At 43.1% G+C, this 20,455-nt stretch overlaps 1 protein-coding gene across 3 annotated transcripts; it reads right to left on the reverse strand.

Annotated features, from left to right (window-relative positions):
• Window positions 1-1,479: 1,479 nt before the first annotated feature.
• Window positions 1,480-17,210, reverse strand: jade3 (jade family PHD finger 3). 3 transcript variants are annotated; one of them, XM_054788672.1, is made up of 14 exons: window positions 17,000-17,210; window positions 13,843-13,908; window positions 13,717-13,776; window positions 13,468-13,550; window positions 13,241-13,398; window positions 12,939-13,129; window positions 11,564-11,775; window positions 11,331-11,498; window positions 11,141-11,257; window positions 6,753-7,211; window positions 6,539-6,656; window positions 5,671-6,466; window positions 1,668-1,872; window positions 1,480-1,596 (listed from the first exon to the last, which is right to left on the reverse strand). In XM_054788672.1, the coding sequence occupies exons 3-13, from the start codon at window positions 13,763-13,765 to the stop codon at window positions 1,701-1,703; spliced, it is 2,523 nt and encodes an 840-aa protein (XP_054644647.1). In that variant the 5' UTR covers window positions 13,766-13,776; window positions 13,843-13,908; window positions 17,000-17,210; the 3' UTR covers window positions 1,480-1,596; window positions 1,668-1,700. The 3 variants fall into 3 exon arrangements, with proteins under 3 accessions (XP_054644647.1, XP_054644648.1, XP_054644649.1); XM_054788673.1 differs by lacking the exons at window positions 1,480-1,596; window positions 1,668-1,872 and adding an exon at window positions 1,916-3,155 and having other exon boundaries at window positions 17,000-17,209; XM_054788674.1 differs by lacking the exons at window positions 1,480-1,596; window positions 1,668-1,872 and having other exon boundaries at window positions 5,603-6,466; window positions 17,000-17,208.
• Between the last annotated feature and the right edge of the window lie 3,245 nt (window positions 17,211-20,455).

Genomic DNA, 20,455 nt, shown 5'->3' on the forward strand with positions numbered 1-20,455 from the left:
CTCAGCTTCTAAAACCTGCAGCTCATTCTCCGTGTATAAGAAGTGAAGTAGTGTTAGTTCCTATCAATGGGCTCTGTGAAAACAATGCGCCCTGGAAAGAAGTTCTGGTCATATTTAAAATGATCAAAATACTCTTAAGTATCTAAGTATTATATATTATCATGAATGTACCTGTTACTGCATGGTCACAGTATGTATATAAAACAATAAAACCTTGTTGGAGCTCCCTAATGCTGTTTTTCGCTCTTTTGAACGCGCAGAAAAGGGAAAGACGTGTGCTCATGTTTCACATAAGGATTGTCGATGATGGGCAAAATTCCAAAAAATGTTTTCCTTTAAGACTGGTGCTCGTGTGTGTTACTATAACGTGCTCCCTACGGCGTGGTTTACTGCCGCAACAGTAGCCTGTCTTTTTATTAGGGATTTTTTGTGCCTGTTGGGAGATCATTCAAACCCGCAGTAAAAGCCTGTTCTTCCGGCGATCAAGTCTGGTGCTTGTGTGTCTCAACCAACATTACAGTAACATTACTGACACCTAGTGACCAGTGTAGAATACTACATATCATCACAGTGTCTTTGAACTCTGCATTCGTCCAGCTTTTGAATGCCTTATTGTACAGGTATTTTAGTTCATGTAGGCATTTTTATACTTAAAAATGCTTAACTTAGGCGAAAAAGATGCAACATTTGCTTAAATATCAATGTTTTTTGACTAATAATAGGCCGTATTCACCCACAAAAGTGCATGATTTATTAGAAATTTTTGAAAAACTGATAGCATGAAGCCACAAAATTCGACTGCACACTAACCCTGCATTCGTTTATTTTAAGATGTATAGTGAAGCCTGTTTTGTTTGTCTCTACAAAGTGGTGGGCATATACTGTACACGGCAGGCTCATCTATCTAGGGGCGCATCAGAGGCGGTATGTCCATGAGGAAGGAGGTTATTCCTTCAAGACGCAACTTGTAAAGCGAGTGTTTGATCGCCTTCTTCTGTTACATCATTCAAAAGCCACTTATGCGTAATAGAGGATCTTTAAAGTTGTTTGTTCAGTTTAAAAGATGACTTCCTGCTCCTGTCAGCACCTAGTTTGATACTCAAACACCCCAGTGGGCGTGGCTTGTGTAGGACAGTTTTTTAATTGGCTTTTGGGGCAGTTATGATTGGGCCCTCTGAACTCTGCCTAGCAAAACATGATTAACCAAAGCCTTGCGGTGACACAAAGTTTTTCAGGATTATTTTGATGAACGTAAAGGTGAGGGCTCACCTGCGTTATGGCCCACTTGTACAGGAAGGGTCGAATGAGGGGCTTCATGTAGCGGTCCAGTTTTTGAAGCATGTCGGGCTGCGCGAGGTCGACGGGGGATGTGTGGTTCATATCCAGACAGTATGTGATTGCATTATGGCTGCCTACATGAGGAGGAGACACATCCTTGTCTGGTCATGAGGCGGCCATGTGTGCACTAGTGTGTGAAGCCTACCTGGGATGGCCAGGTGGTACAACGGAGTGTCCCACAGGGCGGGCGGCATGTGAGTCATCCAGCTCTCCATGGGCAGCGCCCCCAGGCTCTGTCCCCTGTCTGCTGACATAATACTGTGCAACACGCATGTATCATGCAGTAACGAGGCTTTGTGAGTGCAAATGACACATGATTGTACGCTTACTTGCTCACTCTCCTGTCGCCATGTTCCCAGTCATCAAATGTAGAGACGCCGTGCATAAAACATGAGCCAAGGACGCGTGGCCCCTCTCCAGCTGATCGGTGGTGCACCTGCTCGGCACATCCTACCACGGATGGTCCACATGTGACGAGGCGGAGGGACCGGGTGCTTGGGTGGTCGACGGGCCCGGCAGAAAGCGACGAATGCTCTGAGGCGTGTGAAGGCGAGTGGGCGGGGGAAGGAGGGGGAATGAGTGTAGGCAGTCACGGAAGAGAGAGCACGAGAGAGGTGGGGGGAGTGTTTCAGGGAGGGAGGAGGATAAGAGGAAGTAGACAGGAAGAAGGATGGAATATTATCATGTTTATTTTGTTATTAATAATAATATCATTTTCATTTTAGCTGTAATAATATATTACCATAAATCTCTAATTAATGCCTTTATTCAAATAACCGCAGAGTCTCCCATTGTTTGCAAGGCCTACAAAAACAAATAAGTGTCGGGCTCTCTAATTAGCCCTAAGTAAAAAAACACAGTCATTAGCAGCTGTGGCTATAGGCAACCTCCTAATGTTTTAAAATGTAGCTACTCAGGTGTCGATGGGAAAGTCATGCATGTTACACTTGTCTTACAGTTGTTCAACTCGTCAGCGCTATTAATGCTGACTCACAGCCGCCATTACAACATTGCTTCTGTTACTGTTGTGTTGTGTACTACACTTGTTCATCAATTACTATTTTGACAAAGACAGGATGTTTGCCTTTCTACTTTCTCAGGCACTCCAAATGATTATTATATTTAAAATGTTAAGTTGGTTAGCTTCCGATTTAGCAAAATAAACACCCCGGCTATAGTTGCGGCATTTAAGGTATTATTTTATAATGACCACAGAATGTCACTCAGTAAGGGCGAAGACCTATGCTAAGGCTGAGCCATTAAAGAAAAAGTGGTGAAAAATTGATATATTAACGCCTCATATTTGTTCGTTGGCTATCATACTACTTCTTGGTTCATGAAAGGCGTGCCATTGTAGTCACGACCCGATTATGATGTAGACGTGGTCAAAGGTAAAAGTCCCAAATGCATTATGTTCTGCTTAAAATGGGCAGAACAGTAGAAAGATAATGGCTCATACTTGGGTAAATGTTACCTTTACTAATTAATAACAATGTGCAAGTCTATTCGCGTTCACGTTTTTTTTTCAATAATTGACTTCACGGAACGGAAAGTGCCATTCATTTTCCATTAGGGTGTTTAGCAAGAATATAACAAAGAAACCTACTTAATTGAGGATAGTTTGTATACGGGTGGCATCCCAAACATGAACCCATTACATTTTGGGCGCTGTTAAGCTTACTGATTAAAGAATGTTTTACTTTCCGCCGTTTGAGTCACGTAATGAAATGGTTGAGTCCACCTTAGTCGAAAATGACGCCATCCGCCCTGCGTAACGTCTGCCGTCATCCACGAGGAACCCGGAAGTGGCCTGCCAGCTATGGAACGGAGGGAAAAACAAAAAATACACCCAACCGGTGAATGAAATAGTTTTCACTTGTCTTAAGCAGTATTTTAATTTAATTTGTAGTCACTGGCAATGGAACCCCCCCGTATGTGAGTAAGTCGCGTTCGTGTTGACATTAGCGCTGAAGTGCAATTTTTGAGGGATGAAGTTGTCGATAAACTCTGAAGCAGCACTAAATAGTGATGACCTACGAACGTGCTGACCTTTAAATCGCTTTTTCTACGTGTTTCTTTGCACAGCACATGCTTCAGTAAATCAGTCAGCAGATAATGACGATGCCTGGCAGCGTTCCATTCATCTTCATACGTGTCTGGGTGGCGTAAGTATTGATCACAATGTGCACAGTCAATACACACAAATCACTATTTTCATTACGAATCTGATCACTTCTTTCTACAATAAATAAACTGGTTGACATTGTAGAGGCTTCAGGAGAGAACCTTTAAAACAGGGGGTTCCAAAGTGTGGACTGGGGGGGGGGCACTTTTGGGCCACTGTACAATCATGATGTGCAATTCGTTCTACAAACATATAGGGGCCACGCAATCCAGTTTGCAAGGCATTCAGAGAGGCGACTCGGCTCACCACACCACTGCCTCACATCTGGTTTCTGACCTGTAACTTGCAAATTCAGATATTTTACATAAGATGTTAAAAAAATATTGGAATCAAAGGAATTACACAGATGAGTGGATGAATATTAAAAATGATTTATGCCACTGCCCTCATATTTGAATGGAAACGTAAATATTAGTAAATTACATTAACTAATTGCTTTGTAACCTGTAACACAAAGCTCAGATGTTTTAGCATATATTAACCTACACTGGATTGCCTTTAGGGTCTTTAATGTACAAAATGTATCAAAGTTGGCCTCCGCATCCTTTAATCCTATGCAGCCCTAGGTCCAAAAGTTTTGACACTCTTGTCTTTAAACCGTCAGTCATACAATAGAAAGGCAAAGTGTAGCAATACTGTCCTCTATCGTCCCATTTAAATATATCCTATCATTAATAGCAAAGTTTTTTTCTGTTTAATGGCACTACCTTCACATAATTTATGTGTTTTGTAATGTGGCGCCTTCAATTAGGCACACCTGTACAATCTAAAGAGCTAAAGTCTGCCTTTGCAATGATGGAAAACTCTCAACACTGTCAGAGGTATCAATTTAGTATTTTTATGAATGTTGCCAAAGAACTGTGATCTGTTTCTAATATTTTGAGAGCTACTATTGTATTTGCATTGTTAAAAACACTACAACACGCAAACAGTCTCCATTTGCTTATTTATTATCAAATCAGGGTGACGAAAGACTGAATCAGACAGCCAACATGAGCCGACTGATTCAGTCAGACTGCGACAAAACCAACGGCATTGCCAACGTGACCCTCACACACAGAACTGGTCCTGTTTAAATGTTAGTGGTCCAGAACTGCATTAGGATGGCCATCGTCCTGTCCCAGTTGCACAGATATTGATTTGGCACATTCCCCTTTGTGTTGTTGCTACAGCAACAATAAGACAACCACAGTAACTAGCCAAGTTACATTTTTCATGCATCCGATTCCTAGTTTAACTACCGTTTTTCTGGGAGGTCTGTGAATATTCTCATTCATCCTTGTCATTGTATTGTCACGGCACTGAACTGATCCCAACTGGACTGTTTAGATTGTCCTAGGAGACGTTTCAGTCTCATCTGAGCAGCAAAGACTAGATAGGACAGCTCTAGTCTGAGGGGATAGTGCAGGATTCAAAAGTATTCATCCTGTAATGTAGAGAGAGACACGCCCAAACACAAACGGTTCCACTGTTTTGTGGTGCAAGACAACTGTCAAGATACAGTGGATACACTCCGACAGCCGTTCAGACACAATGGATATACACTCAAACGACTGTAGTTGACACGCCAATGTATATTGTACGACTGCCAAATATGCTGCATCCTGCACCATCCCCTCAGACTAGAGCTGTCTTGTTTAGTCTGCAAAACAACAGTCGGTAAGAGACAACTGAGTGGGGCGTCTGCTTGTTCATGATAGTCATTTGAGTGTATCCATTGTGTCTGAACGACAATGTTGTGCACCACACAAGAGTATAACTGCTCGTGTGCACGTGCCTCTGCCGCTTCTTGCACAATTCCCTCGGACTGGAGCTGTCCTATCTAGTCTTTGAGCATGAACTGATGAAGCCTGCTCGGATGAGAGGCGAAACATCTGAGACAACCTGAACAGTCCGGATGCGATCGATTCAATGCCCTGAGAAGCCGGATAGACATGAAAGGTAACTTTTTTTTTTTTTTTTTTAAAAAAGGAAAAAAAGTCCAAGACCTGCAAGAAAGATGCTGGCAGTTAAAATGGAGGCCACAGTTATTTCTAACCAATCCTGTGTGAGGAAGGGACAGGGTTGTTCAGTATAAAGTTGTGCGAAGTACAAAAAAAAAAAAAAAGTTAAGCTAACTTTGACCGGTCAACAGAATTTGCTGTCACCTCTGCACGCGGTGTGTGGCGCCCAGTGACTGCTTCCCGCGCCCGGCACCCTTCTGGCCGCCCCCTCTTCTCCTCGCCGTGTCTGGTGGCAGAGGCGGCCCAGCGTGGCGTCGGTGCTTCCCCTTTGCCTCGGGCTCGGAGTCACTGAGCTCCAGGTCGGGGCAGTAGCCGTCACTGTCATGGTACAAACGCATGTTGTTGGCTTTGTGTTCCGACACAGGCTTTGGCCAGAGTCTCTCCTTCCGGGTCAGCTTGTCAGACGCCCGCAGGTCTTCTGTGGTCCGTACCAAGTTCATGGTGGCCTCCTTGAAGGACCTGCCAAAGTGCTCCATGGCAGACTTACCAAAAGCCCCTTTGTCCAAAGTCTGCTTGGGAGCGTCTGGCTCACCAGGAGTCTGACACGAACTGTCCTTCTGAGCCACCAGCTTCGCCAGGAGGCCGTTTTTGGACGCTCGCTCTTGCTCAGCTCTGCCGTTGGACGAGTGGCCGTGGAGCGCGGCGTGCAGGGCCAGCGGTTTCCCCGTCGGCTTGATGGCCAACACCGAGCCCGTCAGGCGGCCGTTGGTGCGCTCCTCCCTGCGGGCGTGTCCGTGCAGCTGAGGCTTCCCCTGACCCACACCCTCACTTGCACGCTCTGAAACGTTACCGCTGTTATCCGGGCACAGAGGCCCGTTGGCGCATTTGGAACTGCCGTTCCCGTGTGCTAAAGTGGAGGATTTGGGCATTTTTAGCTTCAGGGTGATCCTGGGAGTAGGACGGAAGAGGAGACACTCCACTGGGAAGGAAGCAGCAAGACCTTGGGAGACAGTAACACAACATGAGCAAAGAGTCAAGAATACAAGTACGACGACAACACCACACGGCTCACCAGCGGAGATCTCCTGGCTCATGAGGGTTACGTGCAAGTTGAACATCTGCTCCTGGGCTTTGCTCTGCAGCAGCTTCAGCTTCTCACGGCGACTCACCATGTAGCAGAGGTTCCTAACCTGCATCACGGCACAACAAATGATGAAACAATGCAGCTCAGCTTTATGTCAATGAAAAACTACTTCAACAGTTAACTTTGGAAGGTCAGTACAGACCCTCTCCAGGTCCTGGCGCAAGTGCATGAACATGCGCATGCGCGTGTGGATGCTGTCCTCCTGGGGCTGCAGGACCAGGTTTTCCTCATCCTCTTTGGGCGCCAGCAGGGCTCTGTTGAAGTTGCTCTTCCTCTTCATCTTCCAGTACTGGTAGATGAAGTCCACCAGGCGTTGCGAGAGTCCGACAGCCCGCGACACCTCGTCCGGTTGGACCAGCGCGTAGAACCCTTCCTCCAGCTCCTGTAGCCGCTGAGCCCGCTGGCCCACCTTGACAGAGTCACAGGGTGCCTTGGAGCGTGCCGGGCTCAGGCCCGCTTCGCCTGCTTTTGGCTTGCTGTGCTTGAGGCAGTAGGACTTGAACTTGACCTCGTCGCCTTCGTCCAGGATGGTCTTCATCTCCAGGCTGTGCTCGAAGGCGCATGTCACATGGAACGGTGTGGTGCAGTTCTTCACCGAGCACTGAGAGCAGGGAAGGAGGCAGGAAGTGTGTTAGTCCGGATGCTGCCACAATAAAAGTGAAAAGGAGAATATGATCACTATAGTATGGAATAGGGGTGTCAAGAGACATGTAACTCACGAGGCGAGACGATTGGGTCCATGAGAACGAGATTTTAACATGAACTTAAAGAAAAGTACAATGAAAAAATATGACTGGACGAAACCTTTTTTATTTAACAGAGTCAAAAAAACAATGCAGCTGCGTTTTGAAATGTTTATTGTCCCACAAATTGATGATCAAAGATATGGTCAACATTTTTTGAGACCAAATAAACCACTGTTATGATAATACATAACTGTAAATATATAATTTTGCTCACTGTTTTCCTTGTGTACTTACTGTATGTCAGGTCTATCCAGCTGTACTTTCAGTAATAATAACAAAAAAAACAACTAATCCATCATCCATTATACATATATTGAAAGACAATGTTGGTGTTTTTATCAGTTATTATTATTATCAACATTTCAGCCTTTTCTAGTTACATTTTGCCTTTTTGCTCTGTGTTTCTTTGTTTATTTTATTTCTGCAATGAGCCACGTTCCACAGATGGCCCCTGCGGCACACTTTGTGGACACCCATGCCTGTTCTGCCAAGAAGCGAGCGCGCTTGCTCGGCTGATGCTTCACTTTTGTTAATGGCTTGTCTTTAATTACCGCATAAATGCATGATGCAAGAAACACCTAAATGGGCACTCTTACCCTTTAAATGTAGCGACCGTGTCGCTTAACTGTCAACATGGATCTCTTCTATGTACCGTATTTTCACGACCATAAGGCGCACTTAAAAGTCTTAAATTTTGTCCAAAATGGGCCTTATAATGCGAAGTGCCGTATGTGTGTACCGAGTTCCAAAATCTGTAAGTGTTGCTGTGGGACTTTTATGAGCGCTCCGCTCGACTGACTGGGAGTGTCTCCTGCCGACACGCTGCTTGTATAGAGGAAAGGGACGTGGACGTGACTGAGGACGCTAAAGGCATGCCCCTGTAGTTATATAAGTATATTTTATGAAATGGCGCCATCTATCCATCCGGGCAAGGATGACCGTGGTGCAGCAACATCCAGCGGATTACAAGGAAAGCTGACCATCTTCCGCTCCTACCGCAGTAAAAACATTGCAGACAACTACTACCCAACTACATCACCAACATGGACGACGTGCCGTTCACTTCCCACATCACACACAACGGGGCACAAGAAGTCAGCTTTTACTGTTGTGCTTGGTTGCCATGGTAATGGACAGAACCTGCTACGTGTAGTGGTTTTTAAGAGGAAGAAAAGTTTCCAGCCGGACCAATCAAAGGGGCTGGAAGAACGAGGAGAAAATGGCTGAGTGGCTGAGTGACGTGTACGGAAAGAGACCGGATGTTTTTTTCACACACGTCACAAGTGCAGCAAATGAACTTGGAGCTTAACATCATTCCGGGAGGCTTGACGAAGGAACTCCAACAGCTGGACATCGGTGTAAACATGGCGTTTAAAGTGAAGTTGCGAGCGGCATGGGAGCGAAAGATGACAGCTAGTGAACACAGCTTCACTAACACTGGGAGGCAACGCCGTGTGAGTTTCGCCACTATTTGTGAATGGATGTAAACACGTTTAAAGTGAAGTTGCGAGCAACGTGGGAGTGCTGAATGACAGCTAGCGAACACAGCTTCACTAATGGATTGTGAATGCTTGGGCTAACGTGTCTGATGCACTGTTCGAGCTTTCACAAAAGCCAGCATCATTTCTGAGGCGCCGCATGGCAACGAGACTGACTGACAATGACGACAGGTGTTTGATGGAGAACTTGCCCCGCTGTTCATTTGGCATACAAAAGATGAGGACTTTGATGGATTTGTGGATGAGGATTTATCAAAAATAATGTGAGTACATTGTTAAATACTTCAATAAAGTACAACCCAACTCAGTTTTGCTCTCGCTGGCTTTTTAAAAACATACAACAGCATGCATGCTAGTGTATTGTAGCGTTGCTGGGAGCACTTCCTGTTCCCCAGAGTGCTTTGCGGTACTGTTTTGGTGCAAATGCTCTTAAAGTTACATGTTTGAGCTACATAGTTGTTAGTTATTGTTCTGCAAAAATAGCGGTAGTGTCTTGTCTGTTTTTGCGTTGCCGTGTGATGTTTTTAGTTGTGCACCATGACTGAGACTGTTGTGTTGAGTGATGACCATCCTGATTTCAAGTGGGTTTGAAACTGAATGAGAGTTCTCTTCTTAATTTATCTAAAGTAATAAAGCATTGTCGCTTCCTCACTGACTTCTGAGCGACACGATACCGTGCATACCTGCGCCCTATAATACGATGCGCCTTGTGTATGTGTTAAATACAAAAATAGCAGCTGTAACTGAGACTGCGCCTTTTAATACGGTGCGCTTTATGGTCATGAAAATACGGTACAAGGTATGCTATGAAACAGAACCGGTGCTTGAAAGTTGTCACTTATCCAAATGCATTGAGTGTCAATAGAAGCGCTCTGTGATTAAGGGTGCAGACAAGTCCGAACATCTACGTGGGTTGATCTGACAAATCTAAAAGGAAAAAGGAAAATTGATCAAATGTAGAATTTTGATTTGGCTTCTGCTTGGACATCAACAAGTAGCAAGCAGCTGCTTAACTCCAATGGAAAAAGCATCCACACGTCACTCGCCGACGATGTGAACACCAAGGTAGGTTCAATTGAAAGGTGTGCCTAAAGTACTTTATGTGTGCTTCCAATAATTCAAGAGATTCAAGATTCAAGAGAGTTTTATTGTCATGTGCATGGTAAACAGCAGTAAACAATAATGCCTTTCACACTGCCACTTCCATATTACTGTATTATCATTCATAGTAGCCATGCCAAAATTCACAGCATTGGTTGGCTTCTGGCTGCCCTGTTCTCGCAAAACGAGAAATCTCGTCACGTTTTAATCTTGCGACACCTGTAGTATAGAATATAATATTGATTCAATATGCCTCACACTCTTAAATGCAATTGAAAGCATAAACTGTATAGGTACTCCCCGCTAATGAATAATAAGATGATCCATGAACAGATGGAATGGGAGTCAAGTTGCAGTTATATTTACGTTTCACTTTTGCATCTTACAATGACGGTGCGGTCAATGATCGCCGAACAAAGTGCCACATCTCAACACAAACATTATCATTTTTAACAGTGGTACATGTATGCTGTACATTTGACCTGCAATTTCACATAAATTATTACCGACTTAGGATGCATTACATTGTTTTCTGTGGGGGAAAATTATTTTTGACCAAAAATCTGTGGGAACCACATCGAATTGTTTCTTACTGTGTACACTCAATTTAAAATGCAATTAAACTCTATAATATGCCTCTCTGTTATTAAAACAGGGGTGTCCAAACTGTTTCCACTGAGGGCCACATACTGAAAAATCAAAGGATGCAAGGGCCACCTTGATATTTTGTATACCAACAAATACTAAAAAGTCACATTTCAAGAATTTTTTTATTTTTTTTAATTCTTGTTAATTTATATTCTTAAAATCTGCCACAGGTACTAATGGCCCCAAGGCCGCAGTTTGGACACCGCATTTACACCCTATTAAAGAGTATCACAAATTGTCATTTTTAGGCCTTTTTTTGTAGCAGTCTGTTCTTTTATGTCATCTGTGGGGGTTCTGGGAACGTAACCCAGGCAACTGTGTCAATAATATCTGAGCATTATTAAGCTTATCAACAGCAGAGGGTGCAATTAACAAGAATCAGTAGTGGCGCTTACTTGAGCTAAGGTTATTGTGAGCCTCAGCATTTGCCATTTTTTGGTTTCAACAAGGCCGTTTCTATTCAGTTGAAAAAATGTCTAAAATTTGTGTTCAAATGTACAGTAAAAAAATTAAGAAGTGAAACATGATTGACTTACCTGGATGCACGCGCCCGTCTTGACCTTGCACACACTGCAGATGAGCGACCAGCGGCTGGGTGGAATGTGCGACACTTTGGTGATGGGCTCCATCCTTTCAGGACAGGCGATGCTGACCTATGTGGGCAAAGGGGAGGATGAGTGGTGGGATGATAAGCTTTTTGACATGGCGAGAAGGCGGGAGACTTGCCTCAGGGATCCACAGGGCGCAGCTGACGTGCGCCCACTTGGTGCCTGCCCTTGTTGCCTTCATGGCCCCGCCCTTTTTGGGGCACAGGAGGCACTGCGGGTCGATGCCAAGGACGCACGTGCGGCACAGCCAGTTTCCCACCGGAACTTTGACAATGCCGTAACAGGCCTGAGGACAAAGTGTCAGTGTGTGACGTCGACCCGAACGCGAGTGTGCCCGCCGAGTCCACCTACCTGGTGCACGCAGATATTGCACTTGTCACAGAACACCATGTCGTTGCCCTCTTCACTGTCGGGCGAGCGGCACACGTCGCACACCACGTCCTCGTCATACTCTATGCCCAAACCTTCCACCGTCTCGATGGCGTGCTTCATGCTGTCGTGACACCGGCCCTCCAGTGCCTCCATGGTACGCTCCATCGTCAGCTCGTCTACGGGCTCCTCCCCTGGGGGGCGGGGGCACAGCGGGACCACATCACACCAAATCTTTCTGAGGTTGTACACGGGTCAGGGTTATACAACTGGCAGCCCTCGACCCAAATCCGGCACATGAATGACATTGAACCGGCCTGCGAGTTGAGCTCAAAGTTTGGGAACACTCAACATTTTTGCAGCAGATTCCTAAAAACACCAAAGCACTCCTATCATCGAGGATCTCTGACCTGTACTTTTAAAGTAGGTCAAAAACGCTCTGTTGTCATACAGAGGATCTTTGACAAGCATTTTTGCCATAGGTCCAAAAGCAGGAGGGTGGTCTTCTCATATCTTTGACTAGTGCTTTTGCCATAGATCCTGAAAAACAGCAGATCACTCTTGTCATATAAAGGAGCTCCCTAAACAGCAGAGCGATCCTCTCATATAAAGGATTTTTGACTCGTGTTTTTGTAGTAAGTCCTCATATAGAGGATCTTTGACTAGTGTTTTTGCCATAGGTCATTAAAAACAGCAGAGCGCTTCTGTGATAGTGATCTTTGACTAGTGGTTTTTGTAGTAAGTCCTCCTCTTTAACAAGGGTCTTTGACTACCATTTTTTTTTGCCATATATGCTTAGGCAGCAGAGCGCGTGCTCATATAGAGGGTCTTTGACTAGTGTTTTTGCAGTAGCTCCTTTAAAACTGCTAGCAGAGTGCTGCTAGCACGTAGAGGAGCTTTGACTAGTGTTTTTGTAGTTAGTCCTCCTCTCATTTAGACGACCCAATTTGACACGTATTTCCCCGTAGGTACTTAAAAACAGCAGAGCGCTCCTGTCACACTCATCTTTGACCGCATTTTTGCCGTAGATCCTTAAAAAGCCCAGTGCTTCTCTCAGACAATATTTGACTAGTGTTTATGCATGAGCTCTGTAAAAATTGCTCACAGAGCGTTGCTGGCATATAGCAGATCTTTGACTTGTGTTTTTGTCGTAAGTCCCCTCATATAGAGAGGACATCCGACAATCATTTTTGCAGTATGTCCCTAAAAACTGCTGGGTCCTCCTGCCAGAGGATCTTTGATCCATGTAAACATTGTTTGCGTTTTAATTTATGACGAGTCTAGCTTTTTGGGTGAGGCCACTTGTCCTTAACTTTTTTTAACTTGGTTAGAAGTGGTGTACGTTGGTGTTCCTCACCCATGCGCAGCAGCTCTGTGTTGAGGCTCTGCAGCCAGTACAGGTCCACGTCATCCAGGTCGTAGCGACACATGGCCTCCGCCAGCTCCTTGATGTTGACATAACCTGGTTCTGCCGTCTCCTGGCCAGAGCACTGAATGTACTTCCTCTGGTGGCTGTACAGAACCTCTTTGGACTTCTCAGCTATGATCCTGTATGTAGAGGACACGCCCACAAATGAGACAAGTCGCCGTTCAATCACCTGCTACTTTTGTCAGTACCAGCTAAAAACAACAGTGTGGTATGGCATCGAACAGCAGTACCTGACCGACGCCTGCGGAATGGTGTCTGGACTGGCCAGAACCTGGACCCCTTTCTCCCACTCCTGCTTCCAGGAGTCGGCCAGCAGGTAGTAGTCCTCTGAGGGGACGTGGTGGGAGTCGGGCAGTTTCATGGCGCTGATCAGGTCTTTTCGGAACACCTACAAGACACACTTACAGTTACATACCAGCCCGGCACTGCCAGCGAACGCAGAGAAGCCGGAACTCACTTCTGCCGGTTTCCTCGGGTCTGGAGCGGGGGTTCCCGGTTTGCTGCCATACTTGTTGGACGAGCAGAAGGACGTTGAGGGACCTGGACGCACAAGTAAACTGGCTCAGGTACAGCTAAGTGTACGGGATGTTAGACAACCACAATATATCCCACAAGGCATCCTCCAGTTTTTATATTAGAATATATAGTTGAATACTAATAAGCAGTTGAATCCTTTAATTTTGTCACAAAAAAGGTGGTAGCTCACTCTCATTGTCAGAGGTGTCGCTGCTGCTGGGGGTCCTGAGGCGTTTCATCCTGTCACATCCTGCAGAGAAGACGAGGTTGAAGGACTCACTTTAAAACACAACACAGCATCCTGCTACTTACTCACCATAAAGCTCCAGCTAAGCATGCTAGTAGCTTTCTCTGATTGACACTTCAGCACTTAATTTGATCCCTGCGAATAAGAGATGACACATTAGCACCATAAATCTAGTACAGGGGCATCCTAACTTTTTCCAGCAAGCCACATAGTGAAAAATGAAAGGATGCAACTTTGCCACTTAGATATTTTGTAAATATGCTAAGAAGTTATACATATATTTTAAGCTTTGTGATACTTTATAGGTAAAAAGCCTGTTATTAGTATCAACTTAACACTTTGCTTTCCCCATCCCCATGGTTGCTGCTGGGTTTTTTTTTTTTTAATTTTCCAAACATTTTAACTTTCTGTTTAAATCATCTCTGTAAATGTTCTTTTTGTAATGTTATGCTTTGTTCCCATAATATTGACTTTATTCCCATATTCTAACTTTTCCCCAACCTAATTTTCCAAAAATTACAACTTTGTCATATTACAACATAAAAAAATGTCTTCAATATTTCAACTCAATGACATTGACATTATTTTTCTATTTTTTATATTACGAGTTTATGCTTGTAAAATTGCGCTGTTCTTGTTAGAATGACATTTTTTCTTCATTTTCTCTTAAAATTACAGCTGTTCCCCCCATTTTCTGTTATTTTTTTCTGAACTTTCTTATTGTGAATTTTAGTCTTGTAATTATGACTTTATTCCCATATTTTCACTTTATTGCCGTAGCATTATAACTTTTTCCACAACCAAATTTTCCAAAAATTTCAACTTTATTCATTTTTGTTTCTCATATTACGACTTAATTTCCCCCCCCAACTTTATGCTCCGAAAATGACGTTATTTTTCCTCATAGTATTGCGATGTTATTCTCGTAAAATCACAACTTTTTCCCTGAATATTTCCAATTCGTGTAAAATGATTGCAGATTTTTAAATTTTTGCTGTTTTTTTTTTTTTTAGTAGCAAATGGCCACCAGGCTGAACTTTGGACCCCCCGATGTAGTAGAGCATGACAAAGTAAGACACACATTTAAATTTTAAGCAAATGTTTGTGGCTAAATCCTGCATTCTCCTATTTTCAAGAATCACGTTCTCAGGGACACAATTTTTCAAGGAACCGGAGGATCCGCTGAAAATTCACATCAAGGCACCGGGGACGGAGACTACCCCTGTATGCGGTGTGTTGTTTCAACAAGCAGGACATGCCTGACATTCCCCATGAGGAGAGGACAGTTAAGATTACGGAGGTGGGTACACTTGGACGTCATTTCACGTCAAGGTAAAAAAAACAATAACAAAAAACAAAGACAAAACAACCAACACTGCTTGTTGTAAACATGCACAACAGAAATTTCAAGTAACACGCACTCCAACAGCGACAAGCTATTTTTAAGTCAGCAAGAGCAGCTTGATAACATCTGTTGTTGACATGAGGGTTTCCACACCAAACCTCTGTGCGCTCAGTTCATATATGATGGTGACAGTTTCATCCATTTCCTATAGCAGCGCTTGTCCTCATTTGCATCACATGTGAGCTGGAGCCTATCCCAGCTGACTGTGAGCAAGAGGTGGGGGTAAACCTTTGTACAAAGAACAGTGTTTTCCACAGGCCTGCAGATCATGCCATTGTCTCACTATATTGTGTCGAAAGGAGTTGGAGTACCCAGCATGCCTTGCGGGCACTATGGGACTAGCACATCGTCATCGTTACCCGCATTGAAGTGTAGTTCATTGTTGCGTGTTCACTCGTTACAGTGTAATGTGATGCCGCGCGAGGGCACCAAATCTTTGTGGCGCCTCAACTTTATTCGTGGTGGGTTGCCACCAGCATTAACACTTGTCCACTGTGCAGCCCCATAGTGATATTTTTTTTTAAATTATTATTTAAGCGTATGAATGCTGTTGCAGGCCAAGCCCGGCCCTTTAAGAAGAATTGCACTGTGGGAAGTTGAGTGTCTCTCTTCCCTTCTCTGCCCTTTGTTTTCTGCGTCCTGACTGGCTGTAGACCATTGTCAATCAACCTCCTTAGTTCGTGCCACCCTGCCGTGTCTCCTGTGCCATTGCTAGCTTGCTAGCTTGTAAATTAATCTTTGGTTCGAAGGAGGAGGATTGCAACAGGCGGGATATTGCAGCAATATGTTAGGATAGAAAAACAGTACAGCGGAACGGCGTCAGGACAAAAAGACATGGTCACATAAATGAAATATGCGTGAGTGACTTAATCATTTCTTGTGTCTGACCTGTAGGTTGATCATTAAAATTCAAACAAAGGTTTGAACTTCTTTGAGAGTGTTTAAACAAGAGAGAAATGTGACAAATGTTAATGCCTGTCTGAGAAAAGTGTATGGTGAGGGGTTTTACAGCCTTAAAATATATATAATAATAATAATTGTAAAAAAATGAAGTAGGCTACTTCGTGGATATCACTTATCGTGGGCTATTTTGGGAACCTATCCCGCAATAAACGAGGGAATACTGTAGTGATGTTTGTGGGTGTACACTGCTGCACACCACAACCACAGGAAAAAGTCATATTGTGTCAATCAAAAATTAGAATTGGTATAACGTTTAAACATGAATTCAACAATCATATACGGGACATGTAAATAACGTTGCAATGCTTTGTCGTTGAGAAACTACTACAGAAACGGGGACTGCGGGCTGAGTATACCCGGAAGTGACGTCACACTCAACCCGCTGTTGAAGATGGGAAACAATGACCAAAACTGTAGTTTCTCTCCTCGCCATACATCGAGTATTCGCACCGTGCATGCGACACTGATATTTCTACTAATAGACGACACTTTTAAAAAGTGTGAAACACAAACACTTCTTAAAAGTGGCCTGCCCCTGTGAAGAGCCTTGGCGCCAAATCCACACGGGAGCAGACTCAGCCGAGGCCTACAGGCGAAAATCAAACATGGCGCCACCACCGCAGCAACATGTCACTTCCTACCGTGGAGCCTTTAAAGGGAGACAAAAAGGCAACATCCATTAACCGCCGACTAACGTAAATGACGCGTCCTGCGAGGTGTTTAACCTGACTAATGCACACCCATAGTGAAGATCGTCGTAAAAGGGCCGGATAGACCATCTTATCCACGGGGCACATCCTGCCACACCGAGCCCCACGGAAACACACGGGCATATTGTTCCCAGTGCCACCATTTTACCTTCACGTCCAGGCCTTTTCTGTCCGCTTTATCCCAATCGTGCGCCGCCCGGCACCGAGCACCAGAGCACACCCAGACAAAAAGTACGATTTAAGCCTGCCAATGGATTAAATTGCGTTTTATGTCCCGCCACAGTGAGCTTCTTCAGGCTTGCAGTCGGCCCACCAACTCTGCACAACGGCGCTATTGTACCATGTGTCCGGCAGGATCCTAAACTCCGCCGGTTTCACTCAAGGAGTGATGGAGCTTTCGCGAACGATTCGACTGGTAGAGCCAGATCTTTGAAGTGAACCGTCGTTTTTGTCGTCTTTTTCTGTGAAAGCGGTACATGATTGATCAAAATAAAGCTACACAAACAGGAGAAAGGGAGAACTTTTTTACACATTTAGACACTGGAAAAGTGAGGGAAATAAGCAGCAGGCAACAATAGCTGAGGCACTTTGTGTTTGTGAATGCCAATCTGTACTAAAGAGTAGCGATACAGTTTTCTTCTAGTTTTGCACTTTTCGTAATGTAAATGTTGCAAAGTAATGTGTTATTGATGTTGTGTTGTTTCACTGTAAATACTTTACAAACAATACACACGATCAGATTGGACATTTTGGTTTAATTGAGATGCCTCTTTTTGGTAATAACTCAATTTAAGCAACAAACAAAGAAACAAAAATCTCTTGAGCCATTGGGAAGTCAAATCTGTTAAGAGGGTCGAGCCAAACGAACCAGCTTCGATAAAAGAGCAGAAATTCCCATCACTTCACGCCAGCCAGCATGGGTGCGTTTGATTTGGGTGCTGGAGTTAGGCGTTACAATTTGCGACAGGTGGAATGGGCGAGTGAACAGATTTACCTGAACGTCTCTCAGATGTACCCAATTCAAATGTGGTTTCTCCCTGAAAGACAATCTTATACAAATATATGATGCTTTACATAAACTTGTATTTTCTGAAGGGAGACTGTGCCACACTTCAAAAACTCGATGGTTGGTTGCATAAATGATGCGATTCATTTTTATGGCCACGATGTGGGAGACAAAAGGTGAGCAAAAACAAAAAAGCAAAACAAATATGTTTACAAATACAAATGAACTTTTTTTTCTGTCGCTTTTTTTTTTTTTAATCACAAACAAAACAGAGCAGTCAGCTAATGATAGCGATTTGACAAAGTTTAGCTGTACATGTCAGCTATCCCAGAATGCATAGCCTATCGTACCAAACCAGCGTCCTCTAAACAAACGCGAACACATGTCCACTGCAGAGAACCTTGAGTCTCAGGAGGAGATATGTCGTCCACTGGAATCCTGTTTGCGTGATCAAGACAAGAACTGTAGACTGAAAAGCTAAAACAGAGTTTTGACTATATACTGTACTTTTTAACTGTAAAAATGTCAGTTACAAAAGGAAAAACAACGTCAAATGTTAAGATAAATATGTCTGTGAAAGTCGAGTTGCTTTAATCAAATTAAGACAAACACAGAAGTGCGCCCCGACTGCAATCAGGGCGCCAACGCAACACACAACACACACATGACAACTACTACTACTGGTGGAGGATCACAAACAAGAACTACTGGATGTTAACTCCAAATGTGTACATTAAGCAGCTTTTTACACAACAAATGCCTCAAAGTATAGTGGGAATCTGGAAGTACTCCCGGTGAGGGGCCCTTCAGGAGGCTTAGAATTTGGTGCTACACCCTTTACACCCTTACACCCTTACACCACTGATTTCATCTACACCATGGGTGTCCAAACGTTTTTCCAGTGAGTGGCCACATAGTGAAAAACGAAAGGATGCAACTTTGCCACTTTGATTTGTAACGCATATGCTAAAAGTTACCGTATATACAGTATATGTTGAGAAAAAAACAACATCTCAGTTTTGCCATATACTGTAGATGGAAAAGCCCTTTAGTCTCAACTTCACTCTTTGTGTCACACCTTGCTGTGACATTACTGGTATGTTTGGGCCATTGTTGACTGTTACTCTGTTTATGGTGCATTTACTCATGCTGATGTTTTGCACTCAGACCCTGGTCCCTCCTGCCTGGGGCGGAGCTGCGGGATGTGCTGCAGCTGCTCATCATTAACTAACCTACTTATACTCACCTGTTGCTGTTTTCGGCACTCAGCTATTCCTCCGGATCTCTATGCTACACCACGCTTCCAAGGTCATCTCCCGAGCAGTCCTGCTACATGTCCCGTAGCTCCTTCAAGCCGGGTACAGTTATTCCCTTTTTGTCGCGGTGCCCTTTTGATTTTTTCTTATCGCACCGTTGTTTTTTGTTCTTACTGGTAACAGAGACTATTAAAGCCTGTCCTACAACTTCTTTTGTCTTCTGCATCTGGGGATCCATTATAAACTGTTTTCCTGCGCACTCCGCGTCACACTTTGCTCTTTTTTCCACCATTTTTGTTGTTGTTTTTTCAAATGTTCCAAATATTTCAACTTTCTTCTTAAATAATCTTCTTCTTGATTTTTTTCCCATAATATTATAAAGTTTTCCCCAACCTCATTATCCAGAAATGACAACTTCATTTATTTTTTTTTATATATTATGACGTTTAAAGATTTTTTCTTTAGTCTTTCATTTCTGTGCTACTAAAATGATATTTTTTCCTCATAATATTGCAAGTTTAATCTCGTAAAAATGTAATTTTTATTTCTAATTTCTCTTAAAATTAAGTGTTTTTTCCATAACATATACAGTATTCATATTTATTTTGTTCTCTTGATCATAATATGGCTTTTAAAGGAACATTTTTTTCTTTAGTATTTCAACTCTATGCTACTAAAATGACATTATTTTAGTTTATTCTTGTAAAATTGGGATTTTTTTCTAATTTCTCGTAAAATTACAGCTATTTTTTTCCATAACGTATAGTCCCATAGATGTTTGACTTTATTCCCATATTCTAACATTTTTCCCCAACCAAATTTTCCAAAAATTACAACTTTTTGTTTGATCATAAAATGGCTTTTAAAAGAACATTTTTTTTCTTAATATGTCAACTCTATGCTACTAAAACGACATTATTTTTCCTCATCATATGAGTTCATTCTTGTAAAATTGAGACTTTTTTTGCTTGTTGGAATACAACTGTTTTGTCTTAATATTTTGGCTTTACGCTGGTAAAATTGCATCTGTTTTTGTTTTTTTTAATTCCAGTAATTTCATCTTTATTGATGTAAATTTTCTTCTTGGAATTTTATTCCCATAATATTGTGACTGTATTTCTGTAATATTATGACTTTTTCCCCAACCTAATTTTCCAAAAATTACAATTTTATTCATCGTTTGCTTTTCATATGACTTTAAACAAAGTCTTAATTTAATAGCTGTATGCTTTAATAGCTTTATGCTACTAAAAGTATATTTTCCTTATATTACAACATTATTCTCATAAAACTATGAATTTTCCTCATTACATAACAACTTTCATATTTTGACTTTATTCTT

The sequence above is a fragment of the Dunckerocampus dactyliophorus genome, chromosome 10, assembly GCF_027744805.1.
Source record: "Dunckerocampus dactyliophorus isolate RoL2022-P2 chromosome 10, RoL_Ddac_1.1, whole genome shotgun sequence".
Classification (NCBI taxonomy): Eukaryota; Metazoa; Chordata; class Actinopteri; order Syngnathiformes; family Syngnathidae; genus Dunckerocampus; species Dunckerocampus dactyliophorus.

What these genes read in the sequence shown, in the direction of transcription:
- jade3 (XM_054788672.1), bottom strand. Translation starts at nt 13,765, where the DNA reads ATGAAACGCCTCAGGACCCCCAGCAGCAGCGACACCTCTGACAATGAG. An exon ending in CGACACCTCTGACAATGAGA is followed by an intron (nt 13,551 to 13,716) that starts GTGAGCTACCAC and finishes TTGTGCGTCCAG; the next exon opens with GTCCCTCAACGTCCTTCTGC. An exon ending in AGACGGGCGCGTGCATCCAG is followed by an intron (nt 7,212 to 11,140) that starts GTAAGTCAATCA and finishes CCCTGCTCTCAG; the next exon opens with TGCTCGGTGAAGAACTGCAC.